At 54.0% G+C, this 21,280-nt stretch overlaps 1 protein-coding gene across 4 annotated transcripts in view; it reads left to right on the plus strand.

Moving 5' to 3' along the window:
- SIK3 (SIK family kinase 3) overlaps nt 1–21,280 on the plus strand; it is a 77,487-nt gene that overhangs the window by 53,871 nt on the left and 2,336 nt on the right. The window contains exons 4-23 of one of the 4 annotated variants that reach the window (XM_088138838.1): nt 880–1,041; nt 1,614–1,738; nt 1,970–2,093; nt 4,816–4,934; nt 6,195–6,305; nt 6,392–6,535; nt 7,446–7,523; nt 7,618–7,727; nt 7,911–8,064; nt 8,234–8,488; nt 8,767–8,837; nt 11,505–11,642; nt 14,923–15,073; nt 15,851–15,976; nt 16,308–16,393; nt 17,483–17,592; nt 17,771–18,104; nt 18,317–19,206; nt 20,731–20,894; nt 21,040–21,172. In XM_088138838.1, the coding sequence (XP_087994964.1) occupies nt 880–1,041; nt 1,614–1,738; nt 1,970–2,093; nt 4,816–4,934; nt 6,195–6,305; nt 6,392–6,535; nt 7,446–7,523; nt 7,618–7,727; nt 7,911–8,064; nt 8,234–8,488; nt 8,767–8,837; nt 11,505–11,642; nt 14,923–15,073; nt 15,851–15,976; nt 16,308–16,393; nt 17,483–17,592; nt 17,771–18,104; nt 18,317–19,206; nt 20,731–20,894; nt 21,040–21,172 (3,585 nt within the window). The remainder of the gene's footprint in view (nt 1–879; nt 1,042–1,613; nt 1,739–1,969; nt 2,094–4,815; nt 4,935–6,194; nt 6,306–6,391; nt 6,536–7,445; nt 7,524–7,617; nt 7,728–7,910; nt 8,065–8,233; nt 8,489–8,766; nt 8,838–11,504; nt 11,643–14,922; nt 15,074–15,850; nt 15,977–16,307; nt 16,394–17,482; nt 17,593–17,770; nt 18,105–18,316; nt 19,207–20,730; nt 20,895–21,039; nt 21,173–21,280) is intronic. The other 3 variants (XM_088138839.1, XM_088138840.1, XM_088138841.1) reach the window with 3 other exon arrangements.

The following is a 21,280-nucleotide window of genomic DNA, read 5'->3' on the forward strand; positions in this document are numbered from 1 at the left end:
CGTCCAGGACTTTGCCGAGCTTGGTCGCCTTCCTCTTCTCTGCTTCGTGGCATGCTGTGCAGCACTCGGCTTTTCTGCTTCCTGCCCTCTCTGAGAGGCAGTGGTGGGCTTTGTAATTTGCTTCCTTGGTGGCGTAGGAGGAGCGTGGCACTGTGGGCCTTGGGTTATTTTGTCTTCCGCCACCTCCTCACACAGATGTGTCCATCAGTGCGAGATGGCTTCATGGGGGCGTCTCCTGTGAATCTCCCACAACCACCTTCACCCTGTGCAAGGCACTGCTTGCGTCATGATGACAATCTTTGCTGCCCCGTGGCACACTAAATGTAGCAGATTGGGCTCTATTTCTTCCCCTGCAGGGGACTGGCATCTAAAAATATAGCGGTGCCTTGTGAGAACATCGTTCTTGTGTAGAAGGGTTTCTCTTCTTGGTGATTCCCCCACAGTCTGGCCTTTCTTTTCCCATAAAGCCTTGGCAAGGCATAGTCTGCTTGCACTGAGGGGTTTCTGAAGCCGTCAGTTTAGATGGAGGACTGCTCAGGTGCCTGGACTGCCTGTGTGCAACCTTGGGGCTGGGCTGGCTCTGAAACTGAAAGCATTCAGCAAGTAGCATTTCTCCCCATAGGAAAGAGCCTTTTGCTGCAAATCTGTCTCGCTCTTTGCATTAGTTGAGTTGCAGGTGATTTGAGGAGAAATGTACTGTACTTCAAGGAGAGCGTCCTTACTGTTTACCTTGACAGTAGTTTTGGTTGACACCATCTCCTTCCACAGTTTACCTAATAAATGTTCCCGTAGGTCAGTTCCTTGCAAGTCCCACCGTTAACCCAGAATAAATATCTAGTCCTCCAGTAACCAGCTTCATTCCTCCCGGGTCTCCTTCAGATCATCTGGTGGCTCATGGACGAATGGCTGAAAAAGAAGCACGGAAGAAGTTTAAGCAGATAGTAGCAGCTGTACACTTCTGTCACTGTCGCAACATTGTCCACAGAGACCTGAAGGCTGAGAATTTGCTTCTGGATGCAAATCTGAACATCAAAATAGCAGGTGATCCATTTTAACTTGGACTTTCAGAAGGCTTTTAATAAAGCCCTCTAGCTTTCTGGCAAGACGAGTAGCCCTTTCATGGATCAGGCAGTAGAGGAAGTTCAGAAAGGGAGAGAGTGAATAAATGAACCATCCTTGCAATGGAGACAAGGAAATAGGATTTGCATGGAATGGCTGCATTTGCTGACAGCATACAATTATTTAGCATGATTGAAGCAGAAAGGCACAGTGAAGAGTTCTAAAAGGATCTCCAGACTAGATCAGTCGACATTAAAATGGCAGATGCAGTTCAGCGTAAACCAAGTGTAAAGTCACTTTGGGACATTTTATATGCTGATAGGGCCTGGATCCCCAGTTCCTGATCAGGACAGGGATCTTAAGGGTTGTGGTGGACAGCTCAGTGAAAACCAGTGGACACACAGACATGGCATTTCCTGCCAGACAATGGGCCTCTTTATCCTGCTGTACCTCCACTGGATGTCAACCTGCTGTTGTGTTGTTGTACAGGACACTAGGAAATAGATCCCTGGATGGGAAATCAGTGGTGCAACCAGGTCCTTATTGTCTTCCAGATTTTGGGTTCAGTAATATCTTCACTCCTGGTCAGCTGCTGAAGACCTGGTGTGGAAGTCCTCCTTATGCCGCCCCTGAGCTTTTTGAAGGGAAGGAGTATGATGGGCCGAAAGTGGACATTTGGGTATGTGGCAAAGATGTTTCCTGAGCTGCTGGCACTCCTCTTCTCTGTTAGGAGTGGCCATATTATCTGGTTCAAAGGCAACCTTGTGTTCAATAAGCAGCATTTCAGACCTTTGTATTTCATTGGCTTCTTGCTTTGGCCTCTTTAGTAATGGCCTTCTCTAGCTGCTGGGCTGAGAAACTGGCCTGTTTATTCCCCTGCAAGCCTGCCTGAACACCTCTTCTTTTGCAGAGCCTTGGTGTGGTGCTCTACGTCCTGGTCTGCGGGGCCCTGCCTTTCGATGGGAGCACGCTGCAGAACCTGCGGGCCAGGGTGCTGAGCGGAAAGTTCCGCATCCCGTTCTTCATGTCCACAGGCAAGGAGCCCTGGGAGAGGGGGTGGCTGGCTGGCGCCTGGGGCTTCAGCGGGCCTGAGCTGCTCAGGCCGCGTGGCAGTGGAGGCACACAAGCACCAGAGGAGCTGGGTTTGGCTTCTTTGCGCCCATCGGGTCAAGCGCCAGTGCCCTAAAAAGCACGCACATGGAGAATGGGTACCCCTTCATGCCCGTCTCCCGTGCTTGGGAGACGTAGCTGCCTCCTTTGCTTGCAGAAAGAGGAAGCTGCCTTCGCTTCCCCCAGGACAGTGATGTGCTACAAGAGTAAGCCGCCTTCTCGGGCTGGGCACATTTAGGCTGAGTGCAACATTTTTCAAATTCAGAATGATCCAAACAGCCCATTTCGGACCTTTCTGCACGCAGCTATTCTTTGTCACTTTTGCTTCGGTGGGAAAGCCGAGCAGAGGCTGCGGCCGGTTCACGTTTTCTGAGCTGTTGCTTGCAGTGAGGACCACCTGCCTGCCCCAAATTCTTCCACCGCTCCACTTCCATAGATGGGAAAGAGGGAGAAACTGGTGATTAGTTTTCCTTACGCTTTTTAGTTTTGCAGGAAGTGAGACACTAGGAGCGGACAGACCTGGGGAAATGTTCAAACCAGTTATTGTGAAGCAAGCTTGAAAGGCACCCGTTAGACTTCCCGGCCTTCCTTCACCCTCAGTATGAGAAGCGAACCAAGGCTCCCCTGCCAATCCCTGCCTTTCCTCTTCCTGTGAGCAGGAAGCCATCATCTAACTGTTGACATTCAGTGGGAGGAATTTAGTTCTGCCTAGTGCAGAACTGTGTTAAAATAATTCCTGGTTTCCTGTGGGCTGATTAATTAGAACGTGTATGTCTTAATGCCTGGCAAAGTAATGCGAAGCAGTAGCTTCTGCAGTGGAAGGGAGGAACAACCGTGGTTTCCTTGGGCAGGCTTGGAGGCAGGCCCAGGGAGTGCTCCAGCAGGGCTTTGGGCTTACCTCCCAGGCTGGTTTCACATACAGATAACTGTTAGCAAGAAATATGTTAACAGCATACAAGCCCCTGAGCAAGCGTGTTTCTTCTGCTGTTTACCTGATTCCTGAGAGGACCGAGATTCTAGCCCATTTATGACTGGCGGGCCAGTTGCTTTTGGCCTTCCAGTTTTCCGCTCTGGAGCTTACCTGCTTTGGCCTGATGTTTCATGGGCCCATCAGGACAAACCTCAGTCCTCTTGAAGCCTGGATTTGACAGAGTCAGAAGCCCTCCTTCCGTAGAGGAGATACTTTAGAGCTTAAATGGCATCTGTCTTTGGCTTCATCCATTTCCCTCTGAGTGCTGCAGTTCAGGGGGATCCATGTTGGCTGCACCAGAGGGCTTTCCTAGGGGCAGAATGCCTGGGGCTGCAGCTGGGCAAGTCGTCTGCTGGTGCCCCTACCTCTTGCTACATTTTTGGGGTGGGTTTCTCCTCTGCCAGGCCGTGTTATTTGAACTTGTTGTTGTCCTTATTTGGCCTCTGGTGGCCTTTTTATCTGTTCCTCCCCGGAAGAGGTGGACTGTCTGCATGTGCATAATGGTTCCTCTTTCATTCCCCTCGTTTTATGACACTCATGTAACTAATGCAGTTGGGGGGCAGGGAGATAGGGACTTTCCCAGTTGTATTAGTAAACCAGTCCCCAAATTCCTCTTTAAGTATTGCAGCCCCTCTTACTGGGGAGTTAGTTGGGTGGATCCAACTCTAAAGGAGGGAATGGCTGTCCAGTGGGAAACCATAGCGAGGTACCAACAAGATGCTCCTTCCAGCAACTGAACCTTTGCAGGTGAATGGCTTGCCGTTGTATTTTCTCTTCAAGTGTTTTGCAGCAAGAGTATAAAGCACAAAGGTTTATGCTTGCCACTTAATTTGGAAATGCCTTGTCTGTTATCCTTGGAGCATGCTGTATTATTAGGATGAATAGATTTCCCAGTACTGTACTTTTTTTACATTTAGCAGTTTTCTTAGTGCCCGACATACACCTGCCTTCCTGCCCTGGAGACCCAGAGTTACCTGCCATCTTCAGCTGCTACAGTGAGCCATTCTTGAGTCCGTTTTCCAGTCCACAACCAGCAGACTGAACCTCTCTGTAAACATAGATGCTTGCAGGCAGGCTTTGGTAGTACCGGTCTAGAACTTGTGGAATTTTTTCTCATCCCCTCTTTCATAGAATTGTTGTGGGGAAAAAATGCAGGTGAAGCATTTGGGAAAACTTAGGATGGATGGAAAGTCAACCTCCTGAACATTCCATGATATAATAATAAAGAAGGAGAAGAAAGAGGAAAATTGGCCTTCTGGACTAAGGTTCCCTCTTTATGCTGGCTCAGAATCCATTCTTCTTGGGTTTCTTGGAGGAAGACCAGCAGTGGAACAAATGCAGAACCAGTATTAGATGTGGGCAGATGGGCCATTTAAAAAAGGCTTTGCTTCCTGGGCGGTCCCTTGCTACAAGGCATTGAATCCCTTTCTTGGTGCCCTGTAGCAGCTGATTTGGCTGTTGGGTTCTAATGGCGACCCATGATGCCTTTCCATTGCAGTAGGAAAGCAAGGTGTGTACCAATTTATGTTCTTATGACTACATCAAGCCACAGATCACATGGGAGAGGACGGGCCTTGGGTGCTGCCTTTAGGGATGCGGAACATACTGTTAAGTTTTGAGATGTGCATGTCCTCTGGTGACATCCCAATACCTTAGCCCGTGCTGTTGTCTTGCAGAATGTGAACATTTGATCCGCCACATGCTGGTGCTAGAGCCAAGCAAACGGCTCTCCATGGAGCAGATCTGCAAGCACAAGTGGATGAAGCTTGGGGAAACAGACCCTGAATTCAGTACAGTGAGTAAATTTATTTTACTGACTTTCATAAAAAGTATAAGTATAAAAGCAGGATAGGTTGGGAGATTTATTGGGTGGACCAGGTCAGCATAAAGGGAACGGTTTAAAGTTGCATGGAACAGGCCAATCTGTCATTGAGGGGAGGTGGTTCTGCAGGGCAGGCACCGGCATAGCCTTCTACACAAGTCACAGTTGAGAGGAAGATCTTCCTAACGTTCATAGATGTCCCTGCAGAGTGGGAGGGACCAGGTAGGTAGTTTGCTGCTGTAAATTGAGGCATTTATTTCAGGCAGCCTTACCCCAAGCTCTTTAAAGCTTTGATTCCTGATGCAGCACCTTGAAATTGGTTTGCTGGCCAGCTGATGGGCCATGAAGATTGTGAGGTTTATATGCAAGAGGAAGGCCTTTGAGCTTTTGTTCATATATTCCACAAGTACAGTCCAGATTCTATGGCAACAATGTTCTGTTTCTTTGCATAGCATAGCTCAATGTTTTTCAATTTATTAACATGTGTTTGTTTCTTGTATCATGAACTTGGGGAGCACCTGGGGGACCACCCATACAGGTCGTATTTGATTTCCTGTCTGCACCATGTACCTTGAGTTGATCCCTTAGGATCGTCTCATGCATTAGAAGATGAAGAATAGACCATGCACTGGATATGTCATAAACAGACTCTCTGCATGCTCCATGAAATCTTAGTAGGCAGCTTGCAAGAAGTGGTTGGTATCAGTAAGAGCGCCCAGGTGAGTCGGTTTATCAGCGGGCTGAAGATTCTGCCTGGGAGGAAGAGAGCCATTCAGTGGACAGCAGCAGTGCCTCTTACTTAGCTAATGGGTGTTTTCAAAACACCTCACTCATCGTGAGGGTTGCAGTCATGATTTTGTATGTGTATCCAGGTTATGCCATCTGAAATTAAAGCTGTGTTGTAGCCGAGAATCAGATTCCACATGCACATTTTCTGCAGATGAGCTGTCTGGGCTGATGTGTATGCATCGGAGGAGGAGGAGGAGCCTCTGCATGCAGGATAATGCAGAGCTGCTGGCGAGGGAAGGAGCCTGTTCCTGCCAGCATGGGCTCCCTGTTGTTGATCCCCTGCCAGCCTTGTCTTTGTCACCTCTCAGCTTTATGCCATATTTTCTTCTTGACTGGAGATGCATGATGTCCTGCTCAGCCAGTTCATAGGCAATACCCCCTTTAGCATCTGGGCTTTTTCTTGTTGTGGAAGCAACCGTCCCTGAAAAGTTCTTTGCTTTCTAGTTGATAGCAGAATGTCAGCAGCTGAAAGTTGAGAGGCAGATGGAGCCACTGAATGAAGAAGTGCTGCTGGCTATGGCTGAGATGGGGCTGGATAAGGAACGCACCCTCCAGGTACCAATGCCACTGGCCTTTCTGGGACCCCTGGGCACTGTCTTGGGGCAGAGAGCAGTGACTATATGGCTTTTGTGACCTCCTAGTCATTGAGGACAGACGCCTACGATCACTACAGTGCAATTTACAGCCTTCTCTGTGATCGTCAGAAGAGGCATAAAAACCTGCGAATTTCTGCCCTGCCCAGCCTTCCACGGACCATGACCTTCCCAGCACCAGCCAGTGTCCAGGTCAGTCTTGTGTGAGAGACTGCTTCATTGCTTGGCAGTCAGCTAGCATACAGCAACAGAGGGGAGGGCCTTGTCCTCTGCCTTATGCCACCTCAGTTATTTGGGGGCTTTGGAGTGATGGTTTCAAACAGGAGCTTCCTATAAACTGGGAACGGCTGCCCTTGGTCTGGCTTGGCAGGTGGACGCGTGTTGAGGGATAAGACTGCTGTCCTCTGTTCCTCAGGGTTTCCTTTGTCTGCCCTCTGTCTGAATAGTGAAAAGAGCCCTCACATGCCAAGGTCTGGGGGGGGATGGGCAGCACTTCTACAAAGCCCAACCGAGCAAAAGCAAAGCTGGGTGTGATGTAGGACTTCACTAGGGTGGCTGGAAAGTGTCCTGAGGAGGGGGCGTTTTTTTGTCACTGCCAAACTGATGTAATGTTCTCTATGAGAATTCCTTCTCACCTGGCCGGAATGACCGTTACCAAAAGGAGACAGATGCGGACTTCCCCTCCTTCACAAAAGAGGCAAGCCCCAGCCCTCTGTCCAGAAAAAGGGGCGAAACGGGCAAGAGTTTTGCTGCCCTAGATTGCCCGTGTGTGTGTGTGTCTCGCTTGAAAGAGGAGACTGACTTCAGTCCTTGTGGCGTCACCTTAGCCTTCCGTCTAATAATTACTGTTAATCGGAGCTCTTAGATGTCGGTTTCTTGGATTGTTTCCAAGTCCGGACTGCAAGAAAGGAAGCTGATGCTCTCCTGAGTCCTCGGTTTTGCTAACATGGTCCCCCCACCGCGAGCAAGGCAGCTGTTGCGCTAGCTGGGAACCTGGTTGGGTGGTGGAACCTGGGCCAAGCTTGCTATTGGTGGCAGAGCAAGAGGGGCGTGGCCTTGCGTTCCAGGCATTCAGAATTTCGGTGGTGGGTCCACTTTGCAGACAGAACCTGCTGGCAACCCAGTGAGCCTCAGCGTCCCACAAGTGCAGCTCATCAACCCAGAAAACCAGATAGTTGAGGTAAGGGTCTTTCTGTCCAGGGCTGCTTCTTAGGGTCCCTCCTTCCTCTTCTGGAGGCTTGCGCCTTTCTTCTCCTGGCGTCTTTCTGTTTCAGACGGATGGCACAATGAACTTGGACAGCGATGAAGGAGAAGAGCCATCTCCCGAAGCCCTGGTCCGTTACCTCTCCATGCGAAGACACACCGTTGGCGTGGCTGATCCTCGGTGAGCTTTGCTGCCCCCCTTCAGTCTCCTCTAAGTAACAGTTGGGTATATTGGTGGGATAATAGGTTTCTCAGCCCATTCCACCATGAAGACCAAAGGCAGATGTGCCAATATCCCCAGTTGCTTCAGTATGTGCTTTTTGTGTCTGAGGGTCTCCAAGCTATGACATCTTTGTGTCTGCAGCACTGAGGTGATGGAGGATCTCCAGAAGCTGCTCCCAGGCTTCCCACGAATCACCCCGCAGGCACCATTCTTGCAGGTGGCCCCAAATGTGAACGTGGCAGCCAACATGCTTCCCATGCAGCACCTACAGCCAACCGGCCAGTTGGAGTACAAGGTACCCTTCCCCCTTCCTCTGCGTGTGCCAGCCCAGCCGCTCCAAAGGGCTGCTGAAGAGCGTGGGCACAGGGAGCCCCCTGGCCTGTTGGGGTCAGGCCCTGTCCTCGGCCTGCCTTTGCGAGAGGCGGCAAAGCAGAGAGCTCCAGTGACAGAAAGCTTTGTTGCAGGAGCAGTCTTTGCTGCAGCCGCCCACGCTGCAGCTGCTGAATGGGATGGGACCGCTGGGGCGCAGGGCTTCCGATGGTGGAGCCAATATCCAGCTGCACGCACAGCAGCTCCTGAAGCGTCCTCGAGGCCCATCTCCTCTTGTAACCATGACACCAGTAAGCCCTGACCTTATGGACGTCGCTACGTATGTGGATCGCAAGATGGGGCTCAGTGTCTGTGCTTGCTTGTGTGAGGTGACAGAGATGCCCAGTCATGTATGTAGGAGGCATCTGGCAGGGGTGGCATTGTTTCCTTCTCGGTTCCTGCACAGAGCTCGGCCAAGGTCTGGTCCCGGGGTGGGTTTGTGAGCCCTTGGCAGTGACGCTCCCTTGAAACGGTTCTCTCTGGGGACAAGTCACTTGTCCTGTCTTGCCCTCGTTCAGGGATCCTCCCCCTCCCCCTCCTCCTCGAAGGGGAACGGATGGATCAGGGTCGTGGGAGTGTTGGAGAAGCTTTTGGCAGAGCAGAGCCTGTGACTTTGTCTCCCCTCCAGGCAGTGCCTGCTGTCACCCCTGTGGACGAGGAGAGTTCAGATGGGGAGCCAGATCAGGAAGCTGTGCAGAGGTAATGCTCCTCACGGCCTTCTGTCGTCAGAGGGAGCCCTGGAACCTCGCAGTCACTCAGCAGCAATCTCCCTGCGGCTCCTGCTTGCCTTTGCTTCCCTGGGAGCAGTTTTCTGTGCAGGTTCTACTGCCCCTGGGACTTGCCCCCCCCCCCCCGGTGTTCTTACTAACTTCTTTGCGCTGACTGGATGGGGAGGTGGGATCCTTCTGGCATCTGGAGCTCAGCTGTAAGTATAAGGTGAGCCCCCCAGCACTTGCCCTGCTGGTGCCCCGACTGCATCTCTTTCTCCTGCTGAAGTGGTGTGCCGATTGCTTTCCTTCCAACACTCTTCTTGTAGCGGGTGCCCTGGGAAAGACTGGCAGTGGTCTTGACTGCAGATTCCCAGAGGCCAGTCTGTTAGCCTGTTGCAGTAAAACCCACAGAGGTCTTGCGGAATTTTAAAGGCTGGCTGGCACTTTACAGCATAAGTGTCTGATGAAATGGGTTGTAGCCCACATAGCGCTTAATAAGTCTTTAAGGTGCTACAAGATTCAGTATTAGTTTGGATTGCAGCTCGGTATCTTCTGCTGAGCATCTCTCGCAGTAAGAGCGGCTCAGTGTCTGGCTGGCCTGGCTCCCCTGCTTAGGTCAGATGCTCCTTTGGGAATGAGGACTATTCTTTTCCTTTGGGACCTGGATGGGAAAGCCTGGGATGTCATGAGGCGCGATGGAACTCTTAAGACGGGGCCCTTCCACCGCCCGCTCCCCTCTTCAAGGCCTGTAGAAATGTGGAGGCTTTGCACCCTGTCTGGCTGTGGTGAGCAGGAGATAAATGGTGGAGAGGAATGTCCTTCTGAGGAGGCTGCCCTTGTTGCCTGACATCAGAACGGGACCAGAGTGTGCGGAAGCAGAACATCTCCTCTGACGAGCAGATTCTATTCAGGAACTCTAGCAGAAAAGGATCTTTCTCACTTCTCGCTCTTTAAGAACAAAGACAAGCTGGAGGTGCTTGTGCTAATGTTTTGATTAACATCCAGTGCCCCCCCTTTAAAAAAAATCTGAGGAGACCATTGCAATCTCCCATGAGAACTAGCAAGATCTAGGCAGTTTTTAAAAAATCAACGAAAACATTTTTGATGGTTCCTATGATGGTCACAGAAAGGGGCCTGCTGGCTAAACCTCTTGCTGACCCCTCTCCTAAAAACAAGGCGGTGAACTTGAGTTGAGTTCTCCTCTGTGCAGGCACATGCCCTGCCCTGAGCCATGGGTCTTCCTTCCCTTGGTCAGCCAGACATCCATCTTGTTGAGCCAAGGAGTGATCAGCTGCATGAGCTGAACTCCCTTGGGTCTCTGCTCCTGACTGCTAGAGTGACACTGTCTGGCTTCTTCTTGATCTTCTTGTAAATGATTATGCCAAGCCAGGTGGTTGCTCTAGAGAGATATCTGACCTCTGCCCTTCCTCCCCACCTGAACTAGATGGGCTTGGGGAGCCTGTGCTTGAAATGCGGCTTATGATTAGCTCTCTTACTGGGCAGGTCTGCTGCTCAGAGGCTCAAAACAGTCACTAAAAGCAAGCGGCAGGTCCAGAACCTTCAGAAAACGGCCCTCTTCTCCCTCAGCATGAATGGTGCGGATGCTGGCCTGCTGCCCGGCCACTAACTTCCCTCTAACCTGCGCTCTTCTGCTTTTTCCTGGATCATCTGGATGTGTGTGTGCACATGGTCCTGTGGTTTGGGGAAACTTTGTTGCTGCTGCTCTTCATAGCTGCCATGCGCTAAGTGCCCTTCTTTGTCTTTTAAGTAGCCTTTGATAAGTGTCCTCTTCCTCCCCCCCCCCAATTATCAGTGAGTGGGGAAGCCCATCTAGGCACGCATCCACAGCTCTGTAGGCAGACAGTTCCAGCCCTCCTCTTCCTTGGGGATGGGTGGGATCTTCATGTATTTCGTACAGGTCTTAGGTTGACATCCTGGTTAACTCTTCTGAAGCCTGGCCATTTCCAGCCAGAAGCCTCTTTTCCGCCTGGCTTCACCTGGATCCTTAGGTGTTGGGTGTTGGGCAGGTGCTCTTGAGGCTGTGTGGCGGCCGCACAACTCAAAAGGGAAAGGCATCAGATTTTGGATTTGTTCTGCAGACCAGCGTTCCTTTCAGCACCACACTGGATATGCTGCTTTGATGGAGTTCTTCTGTCAGTCTTAAAGGTTGGGCCAGTTCTTCCTATCTGACACTTTGTGACCTATCAGTCCTTGACTTCTGCTTAGGGGACCCACATTAGAATGGTTCTTCTGCTGTGCCTGCCCTTCATTGAGGGGCCCAGCACCAGTGCCGAGGTAGCCTTCCTCTGTCCCTCCTTCCTTCTGGCACATAAAATCCTTCTCCTGCAGCTGCTGAACTCTTGGGTGAGCCTGCTCTTAACTCCACCTGCTTGGCTTAGTTCTCTGAGGCTGGCATTTCTGCTTTCTCCAGAGGTGGTCTGGGCCAAAACTGGCTGGCCTTTCTCTCTCTTCTTGCTCTGTCCCTCTGTGCCCCCCTCCCCTGTACAAAGCTCTAGAGAGGCTGGCAAGAGGTTGTCTCCCCACTCTGCTGCTGCTGCTGCTCCTGCTGCTGCTGCTCTGTCTTCAGAACATTCCAGGCCCTGCCTCTCCCTCCAGATGCGCTCCTGCTCATCAAATGTGCTCCTGCTTGTTGCAGATACTTGGCCAATAGGTCAAAAAGGCACACCCTGGCTATGACCAACCCCACTGCGGAAATCCCGCCTGACTTGCAGAGGCAGCTCGGACAGCAGCCCTTCCGCTCCCGGGCCTCACACCTGGCACCCGACCAGCACCGGTGAGTAGTGGCACCGGACGCTTGGGAAGCTCCACATCTGGAATCTAGATGAGGGCAGAAGAGAGGCTTTTAGCTCACACAGTTGGCCTGGATACCTATGGCTGTCAACTTGTTGATTGCCCCTCAAGTTTCCTGCCCCCTTGGATGGAGAAAAGTGGGCCTCATGGGGTGGTAGTCAGTGTTGGGTTTCTTCTACTTGATGTAGCAAAGGTGGGGGACTCTGTTAGCCTCTTGGAAGGCAGGCAGCCTGGACCTGTATGTGCAGCTCACCAGTCTGGATGACCACCTGCAAATTCTCCATGACGTGAAGTGGATCCAGGTCTGAGCTGGAGAGCAGCAGCAGCAGCAGCAGCAACAAGAGCACTTCTATATGATCTGAATCGTGAGCAGGACAGGAGAGGACGTGGCTAGAGCACCCAATCTCCTGTGTTTTCACTGATACGGGGACTGCCTCTTGATCACCACCCTCAGAGAACAACCTCTGAACCTTGTTCATGTCAACAAATTGATTGGGGGATTTACACTAGAGTGGACTGTTTGCCTGCAGTGCTTCCTTGCTAAAATTTCGGGGGGTGAGGAATGAATGTGGCAGCTGCACCTGTTGACCGTTGGCCATTGCGAAATGGCTCCTCAGCCCGGGACGTGGAGCTTGAAGCTTCCGTCACCGCAGATGGTGCAAAACTCTTTTTTCTCCTGGCGAGACCGGCAGGAGGGGCTCTCCTCCTTCTCTTCCAGCTGTCTTAGTTTGCTCCTGGTGAGCCCCTGTTCTGGCTTGCCTTGCAGGGAGACGGAGGCCTCCTTGGGCAGAGCAGTGATGTCACCAGTGGAGCAGGTGGACTCTGACCCAGCTGTGGCCACATGGGTGCCACGCTGGAAGCTGAGCAAAAGGGCAGAGATAAGAGTCCGGCCCTGATGTGACTCAGCCTGGGCTGTCAGCTGAAGCTGCTCTGAGCCAGGCATCTTCCATTACCTCCTCCTTTCTAGGCCAGAGAAAGCTAGGAAGGGCTCATCTGGGCTCCCGGGGGGCATCTGCCTCCAGAGCGAGCAGCCAAGCAAGTGGGCTCTCTGAAGACCTCGTGCCACACAGCCTTGATGGAAAGGCTCAGCTCTTGCCTCCCGACAACTGCAGCCTTTGTGTTGCTGCAGAGCAGGAATGTGGTGCGGGGGGGGGGCAGGCATTCTGGAGAGTAGCTGCACTGTGATTTCAGCAGACAGGGGTCCCATCCACTTGCAGAGGTGGCCCAATGACTTGGAATCTAGCACTGTTGAGCATCACATGGGACTGGAACCTCTCACCTGAAGGCCCTGAGTGTTAAGCCTGCCTTGACGTGGTGTCCTCTGCACTGCTGCAGTTCCAAAAGGGAAAGCACAAGAATTTGCGCGTACTTATTGGTATCCTGGTAGTTTGCTAGTCAGCCTGCAAAGTCTTGCTTAGGACAACCAAAGGGAAGGCAAGCCCTTTCTCCGCCCTCCTCCTCTTCTGTGCAGTACCCTGGAGGTGGTCTGTTTTGGGGTGGAGGGGGCCTGGGCTGGGGTTGGAGCAAGAAGCCAGGCTGCTGAGTTGGCGAGGAGCCAGCCCCTGCCTCCCAGAAGCCATTCGCCACACTATGCTGGCAGCTGAGACCACTCAACCACTGTGTTTCATGGATTTGAAGGGAGGAGGAGATGCTTATCAGTGTAACTGAGAATTTGGGTGGGCTTTGGCAATACCGAGTCATCCCAGGCCTTCTCTTCTTCCTCCTCTTCTTGTCAGTCTGAAAAAATGGGATAGTTTGGTTGACATTTATTTACTTCTTTAAAGAATTCTTCCCTTCTAAATCGTATATGTCACTCAGGGTGTCATACAGCATTTAAAGTAGGCAGAAACCTAGAGTGTTTACAAGAGAAAAGCCAAAGGCCAGTGCTAAAAACAGTTCCAAGAGAATCATGAGATACCCTCCTCAATAAGTCACAGGGCCACTGGTGGGAACCTCTTCCTAAAAAGGGAGGTTTAGGCCCATTGGGGGAATTGCGTTGGCCATTGGGATTGTGCCCAAGAAACCAGCTGGTAACCAGCTCAGCCTGTGCAGGACCAGCATAACTCGGTCCTGCCCGTGAGCTCCCAGTGGCTATTTCCAGGGACCCGTCAAAGGTAGCCCCGGGTCAAGCGCATAACAAGAATCCACTCTGGGTACGAAAGAGGCGTGTGCCACCGTGGCCAGGGCTGAGTTAGCATGCCAGCTTAAACTGGGCAAAGGTACAAAGCTGAATCCCTCCATGTGGCCAGCCTGATCCTTCAGGGGAATGCTGCCTCAGCCACGGCAGGCTGAACAGCTCTTTCTCAACCTGCTTCCTGACCAGCAATACCTCTTGTTTGCACTGATGCTCGGTTTAGTTGCCCTCATCCAGCCCCTTGGGTATGAAAACACATCTTAAATCCCTCCCAGCAGTTCCCTGTAGATCTCAAATATCTTAGACTGGATCCTAAAAAACATTGAACCTTGGCTCCCTGGGGTGTGCCCAAAGCAGGCCCTCTGTTCCTGGAGCGTATTGTGCTTGATAGCACCGCATACTGCTAAAAGGCCCCTCAGAACCAACAGGGATACATTCCCCATAATCTGCCAGGTTGAAATACATCTGGCTCTTCTGGCCCTGGAGCTGAGGTGCCTTAGGCATCAGCTCCCTCCTCCCTGGCCTGGCCAAGTCTTTCTGCCTATCCTACCACCTACTTACTGGGGACTTGATTCAGCACCTTGTCATATTCCAGAGATGATCAGGAAACAATGCAACTCATTAAAGTTTTCTTGTAGCTAAGATGGACATTAATCCAGCACCCCCTCAGCTGCAGCCTTTCTGGGCCTGGGCCTCCTGTTTACATGCTGCAAATGCCAAAGAATGTGAAATCCTCCCTGTTTTTTTTCCTGTCTTGGAAAGGTGGCATCAAATGTAGGAACCTTCCAGTTCCTTCTCTGCTGCTGCTCCTTCTTAGTTCATGGTGGTTCAGGAGCCTGCAGAGGCTGCGAGAAAGGTCCTGGAGCCAGAGTACCCACAGACATTGCATTTGATTTAGCAACAGATGGTGGCTGTTTCTCCACCTGTTTTCACTTCCGTTAGTTTTTCTTACAAATAAGATACAAATGAGGTATGTTTTGTGCAAAGCCAGTGGTCAGGTTCTTCTGTCCCAATTGGTTGGTTCCTATTCCATTGGGGATGGGTGGAGGTGGGAGGCCAGACTTTGGTGGGGAATTGCCTTGTTGCTTGGGCTGCTACTTCTAGCCTCCTCCTCTGTGTGTGTACCCAGCTATGTCTACAAGGACTCGAACACCCTGCACCTCCCCACAGAGCGCTTCTCTCCAGTGCGCCGTTTCTCCGATGGAGCAGCCAGCATCCAGGCCTTCAAGGCTCAGCTGGAGAAGATGGGTAACCACAGCAGTATCAAGCAGCTCCAGCAGGTACAGAGCAGTGTGCGTGTGTGTGTGAGAACCCAGCAAGGGTGGGTGGTCTAATAGGCAGTTGACCTGCAGGACTGCATTTGAAGTCCAGAGTGGCATCTTCCATTTGCAACCCACGTCTGTCTTTTTCTTGCTGTTTGGAAGACAGAAGAATGGCACCGTATCTTTTATAGTGCCAGGAGCCCTTGTTTTGAGAATTCCCATGACAGTTCCCTCTTTTTCTCTGAAGAGTTGCCGGTTTTTGGTTCCCATCAGAGTCCCTTATTGCATATGTTTATTCTTGGGCCAGCCACCAGTGTGCGTTGTACGACTGCTGCTTGTCCTCCTTGACATGCCTCTCTGCCAAGGAACCTCCACCATTTGGAAGGGCTGGCCGGGAGGCTTCAGTGCTCTCTCCACGCATGGCAGCTCTGAGGGTCCTTGGAGGGAAGATGTGGAGCAAATAGAAGCGGAATAGGGATGCCCAGGACCTGCTGTTGAGGTGCTCCTAAGTCCAAGAAGCATTTCGGCCCTCTCAGATCTTGTTATATGAACCACTGCAGGGAGAGCGGGACGGGGCGGCTTCTTTCAGAAGAAGGCTGCTGCTTCCTCCTCCTGTCAGGCAGCGTGCAGAGAAAGCTGCCCAGTGGCTCCAAACTCACTGTTCTTATGCAGTGCTGAGGCTGCAGTGGGTGATCCCTGGCTGCCATCGCATCAGGCAGAGCTTGCCTGCAGCCCTCTCACCTCTGGCTCTCTGCAGCCAAGCAATGGCTGAGCCTCACCAGGGGCTTGTTTCAGGAATGTGAGCAGCTCCAGAAGATGTACGGGGGGCACATGGATGAGAGAACTCTGGAGAAGACACAGCAGCAGCACATCTTGTACCAGCAGGAGCAGCATCACCAGATCCTTCAGCAGCAGATCCAGGTATTGGTGCATTTGCGGTGGGCTTCCTGCCATGGGTTTGTGCAGCATCTTTGGATTGGTTTGGCTGGAGAGTCCTTCCTTACCTCTCCTCTTCCCTGCCTCCTTCACTCCACCCTTTCTTTCTCGGTTTGGCACCCTGCCTTCTGGCTTCTGCAAAGCTTGCTGCCTCTCCGGCATCCGGGGCGACTCCACTGAATGCCAGGGCACAGTTCAGCCCAACTCTCATGCAGAGGCTTCTCTCCTTTTGCGTACTGCTGAAGGAGCAGGGTCAGCGGTGGGGGCTGCTCACTAGCATTCCTGTCTTTCCTCCCTCTTCCCGTACCTTGCACAGGATTGCATCCGCCCTCCACAGCCTTCTCCGCCCTTGCAGGCAGCAAGTGAAAACCAGCCCGCTCTGCTCACTCACCAGCTCCAGAGGTAAGCAAAGCCGTCCGCCTGCCTTCCTTCTGGGAGGCATCCAGGAGACCTGAGCCCTCTGCGCCTGGTAGGGAACCGCTGGTACCTTCTGGATCAGTAGAAGGAGAGGAGTTCAGGCCTTCGTGCCTGCTAACAGGGCTCATTTGCAAAGCCCAAGTCTTGCTCAGATCTCAGGAAAAAGGAGGCGGCAGGGTGGTCGTTCCTGCTGAAACCTTTCTAAGCTGAGCTGAGCCTCTGCAGGAGTTGCAGCATCGCTCCCTTTCGCAAGAATAGACTGCAGGAATCTGGCAGAGACGATGAGGAAGTTGCTGAGCACAGCAATAAAATGGCAACTGGTTAATCACCCTTGGCCGAATATAGCTGTTGAGCTAAGCTTGTGTAGGAAGGTGGACAAGGGGAAACTGCTGAGAGCTTCCAGGCCCTGGTATGGAAGGGTCAGAATTAAATAGGGGTATAAATAATGTTAAAGCTCTTTCACTGTGAACACTTCATGTTGTATGAGAAATACATTATTTGAACTAGTATGTTCCCTAGAAATGTTATTCTGTTTTATAATTGTTTCCTGGGTTTGGTTTTTGGGAAAGATGGAGATTGGCTCAGTGTCTTTCATTTCCTGGCCTGAATTAATTAAATTAATTAAACTTTGAAATTCGGTGCCACGAGATGCGACGCTGGCTACCAGGTTGTCTGGCTTCGAGAAAGGGTCGGACCAATTAATGGAGTCCTGGGGATCCGTGGCTCTCCGCTCCTGAAGGCCCTGTGCTGAGAAGCTAGTAGTGGGCGTCTTTGTGCAGGTGGTGGGCCACTGGGAGGACAGCTGCTGGACTCGACGTGCCAGGGGTCCGATCCAGCAGGGCACGGCTTCTGTTCTCAGGTTCTGATGTTCTGATTTGTGCTGGGTGGGCTGTTGCTTGCAGAGCAGAAGTCTTCTTGTCTCCTTTCAGTTGACCTATGGGAAGGGAGGGCCCAAGTAGTTGGCCGGCCAGCTGGAGGAACAGACTCCCAAAGTGGATCATGCCACGTTCTTCTGAGACTCCACGTGAGGGGTGTGCTTTGCAAAGCGACATTTGATTTTTTGTGTGCATGTAGATTACAGATCCAGCCCTCCAGCCCACCTCCAAGCCACCCCAGCAACCATCTCTTCAGGCAGACGGACAACAGCCCCCCGCCTGTTAGCAGTGGCGTGCTCCAGACCCACAGTAGGTGTCGTGGCGAGCAGGTGGCCCCCTCCCCTCCCCTCCTCCCCTCCCCTCCTCTCCCCCAGCCAGGCAGGAGTTTGCTTTGCTCCACGCGGCTTCTCTGCTACCCAGGGAGTCCCAGCAGTTTTCTGAGATGACAAGGGACAGAGGGCTTTAATGGAGGAGTTGCTCTTGGCAGGTGCAGCCTCCCAGACTCAGTTCCAAGCGGGGACACCGTCGCCACCGCCGCCACACAGCACCATCTTCCAGCAGCCTGGGGACCGCTCCCCGCCCCCTAACCTGGCCTTGCCCTGCGTGGGCCTGCAGCAGCAGGGGCAGCCCGTCCCTCTCCCAATGCAGGAGCCCGGAGACCTGGTGGGCAGCAGTCTTCTGCAGGCCGGGCGGGGCTTGCCCATCCCCCCCAACACCAGTCCGCTACAGATGCACCATCGTGCCAGTTTGATGGCTTCCCTGACCTATGGGCACAGGCCCCTTTCTAAGCAACTCAGCGCGGACAGTGCCGAGTCCCACAGGTACGATGGCCCTGCCGGCTGGCTGAGGGCAGAGGGAGGGCGTGCGTTCCTGGCTTGGCCATCCAGGAGCGGGGTGAGCCTCCCTGGGGTACGAGCAGAGGAGGGGGCCCCTCCATCCTGCCGCTTGCGGTTCCACCTGGGCAGCGAGCCGATTCGGATGGCCCTGGCCCAGCCCGGCCCGCACCCTCCACACACACTCTCCCTCTTTGCAGGTATCCATCGACCCCCGGCTACAGCCAGGCGCACCTGCACCCCCAGCTGTTCCCCGAGCCGTCCCGCGTCTCTCCGAGCAGCTTCAGCCCCACCGCGCCCGTGGGCTTTCCTCCGGCCCAAGCCCTGAAGGTCCCGCCGCTGGAGCAGTTCCCCGGCTTCCCCCAGAGCGGCCAGCAGCAGCAGCCACAGCCGCAGCAGCAGCAGCACTACGCCGCCTCGGCCCTGCATCAGGCCTTGCTGTCCCCGACCCCGCCAGACTACAGCCGGCGCCAGCAGGTTCCCCCCATCCTGCAGGGCCTGCTTTCACCCCGCCACTCGCTCGCAGGCCACCCCGACCTGCGGCTGCCCCAGGGAGAGGTGGCGCAGCTGATCAAGCGGCGGCAGCAGCAGCAGCAGCAGCAGCAGCAGCAGCAACAGCAGCAGGAGTTCCAAGAGCTGTTCCGGCAGATGAGCCAAGGGGAGGCAGGACAGGTGGTCCCCGGCATGGCCCAGAAACTCTCCGACCGACCTCCCCTCTCTTTGCCTTACCAAAACACTGACCCTTACCACCCCCACCCCAGCCCCCAGCACCTCTTAAAAGTGAGGGGACAGGAGTGTATCTCGCAGGTCCCGGTCTCGGTGCCAGCTCGCGGATACGCCCCGCCTCCGGCCCTGCTCCACTCGGAGAGCATGGAGGAGGAAGCGGACTGTCTGTGCGAGGGGGCCAGGGACCCTTTCCCAGGCAACAAGACCAAAGGTTGCCCCGAGACGCGGCTCCTCTTAAGCATAGGCGGGCCTGGGGACTCGGACCCTTTGTTTGGGCCTGCAAAAGGGGAGCCAGAGCTGGGAGCGCACCTGTACCGGCCCCAGACCGTTTCCCCCTTCAGCCGGAGCGAAGCACCCTGTCAAGGTAAGGCCCGGCTCCCGTCCCTGAGGGGCCGGCGAGGGCGCCTTCATGGGCGTCGCTGGTGGGACCGAAGGCAGCTGAGGGAGGGAAGGTGGCACCCTCAGCCACTTGTGGGCGGGGGGGGTGTTTCTGTGGCGCCTGTTGTGATTCAGGAGGAGGGCAGCCCGTCTTTTGGCACTGCATCCCTGGTGCTGCGAGGAGCCAGGGAGCAGCAGTGGGCAGAGTGGCTGTCCCGGCTCAACTGCTGGGAAGAACCGGAGGGAGGGGGCCCGGTGACCAGACCCAAGCTTTTGGCAAGGTGTTCTCTCAAGCATGGATGCCCAGCTGTTCATTCCCGGATGGGGAGTGATTTGGGATGCAGGGAAGCGGATCTGACCTCAGCAGCCGACTGGCCCCCCAGGGGAATGAGAAGTGACAGAGCCCAGGCTGCAGCCAGGAAAGGTTCTCCCTGAGGGCTGAGCCCTGTCGAGGTGCCGTTCTGTGCCACTGCCTCAGCCACGTAGGAAACCTTCCATGACATTCAGCTGCTCTCCCTGTGGCCACTCCTGCTTTGGATCCTTCACCCACAGAGAGGCCATTTTTCACACAGCTTCTCAATCCTGGCCAGCAGCCGGGGTTCTTCAGCCATATCCTGGGCAGTGTAGTTTGCCCAGAGCCAAAAGAAAGATCCCTGAGCAGTGAGCAAGGAAGCGGAGATGCTGGGTGAGTTGCAGGAAGCCCTGCTGTGGAGGCCTGAGGGCCCCGCGCACACCGAGGCTGCTCTTTGCCTGCCCTTGCCGGAGCCACAGCTCCACCCTGGCCCCAATGGAAAGCAGACCTGCCTCCTCGCTGCAGCAGGTTGGGGAGCCCCTGGCCTCCCCCTCGCCCTCCCCCTCAGGTTGGGGTTACTTGCTCGTGCTGGTTGCCACAGGGAGCAGAGAAGGCTGCGGGGAGGCCTGGCCTGGGCAGTGCCAGCGAGGCCCTTCTCAGTGGCCTTTTTGTCCGCCCTCGTGTTCTCCTTAGCCTGCTGCCTAGAGCGGGTTTTGTTGTTGCTCGTCTGCTCTTCACACCCCTCAGGAAACTGGCTCAGATGCTAGGAAGGAAAGTAGGGAGGACTGCAGGGGGGAGGGGGGTTGCCTCCTGAAGGAACGGGGAGCAGCCCTTGGTGTCTCTTGTGCAGAGAGTATAATCTCCTGGCCTGACCTGGGTCTGCCGTGGCAGATGGGAGCCACAGCCCACTCCTGAGTCCTTTGGCTCAAGTGATTTCACAGCGTCGCGCACCTCTGTGTCATTGTGAGGCTACAGAACCACAGACGTGGCATGCCCAGCTGGGGCTACGCGTGAATGGCCGGCTTTTCCTCCTTGACGATGCAGAAGGGCCGCGGCCAGTGCCCGGCTGGATCGGGAGGTGGTCTTTCCTGAACCCCTGGGGAGCTGTGGCTGCTAGCTGACTTAGACAGGGCTGGGCTTGAAGGGCTAGAGGTCAGGCTGGCCGAAAGACTTCCCAGGGTCCTAACCCTCTTTTGCCCTCCCACCTTGTCCACCAAGATCACATGGTCACTGCTGGCCTGGAAAGGAACTCGCCTGGGCACATGGAGATGGCAGATGTGGACGGGCTCGCGGCATATCCGGCGAGAATGATTTCTGGCGCACATCCCAGATCCCGGCCCCTGCAGAGACACCACACCATCCAGAACAGCGACGATGCCTATGTGCGTTGGGTCCCGGGCGGAGGGAGGGTCTGGCCCTGCTTCCCTTCCGGGGCTGAGGAGACCTCTGACCGGGGCAGATGCCCGAGCCCCCTCTCCTTGGGAGCACATGGGGGGATTCTTCCCTCTCTTTTTCTTGTCACTGCAGGTGCAACTGGACCCTTTGCTGGGCATGAGCCTCATGGCAGGGAAAGCACTTAGTTCTGCCCGCATGGCTGATGCTGTTCTTAGCCAGACCTCCCTCATGGGCAGCCATCCGCTCCCCGAGGGAGAGAGAAGGGGTGAGTGCCAGGCATACAACGTTGTGCGAACATTAAGCCCAGAGCTGCCTGGGAGGGGTGGGGCCTTGTCCTGTGTATGGGTCCAGGAGGGTGGCACTCTTTTGGCCT

This window comes from Python bivittatus, unplaced genomic scaffold, assembly GCF_059951505.1.
Source record: "Python bivittatus isolate LINGU-HERP-01145 unplaced genomic scaffold, Pbiv_v1 ctg000320_np1212, whole genome shotgun sequence".
Classification (NCBI taxonomy): domain Eukaryota; kingdom Metazoa; phylum Chordata; class Lepidosauria; order Squamata; family Pythonidae; genus Python; species Python bivittatus.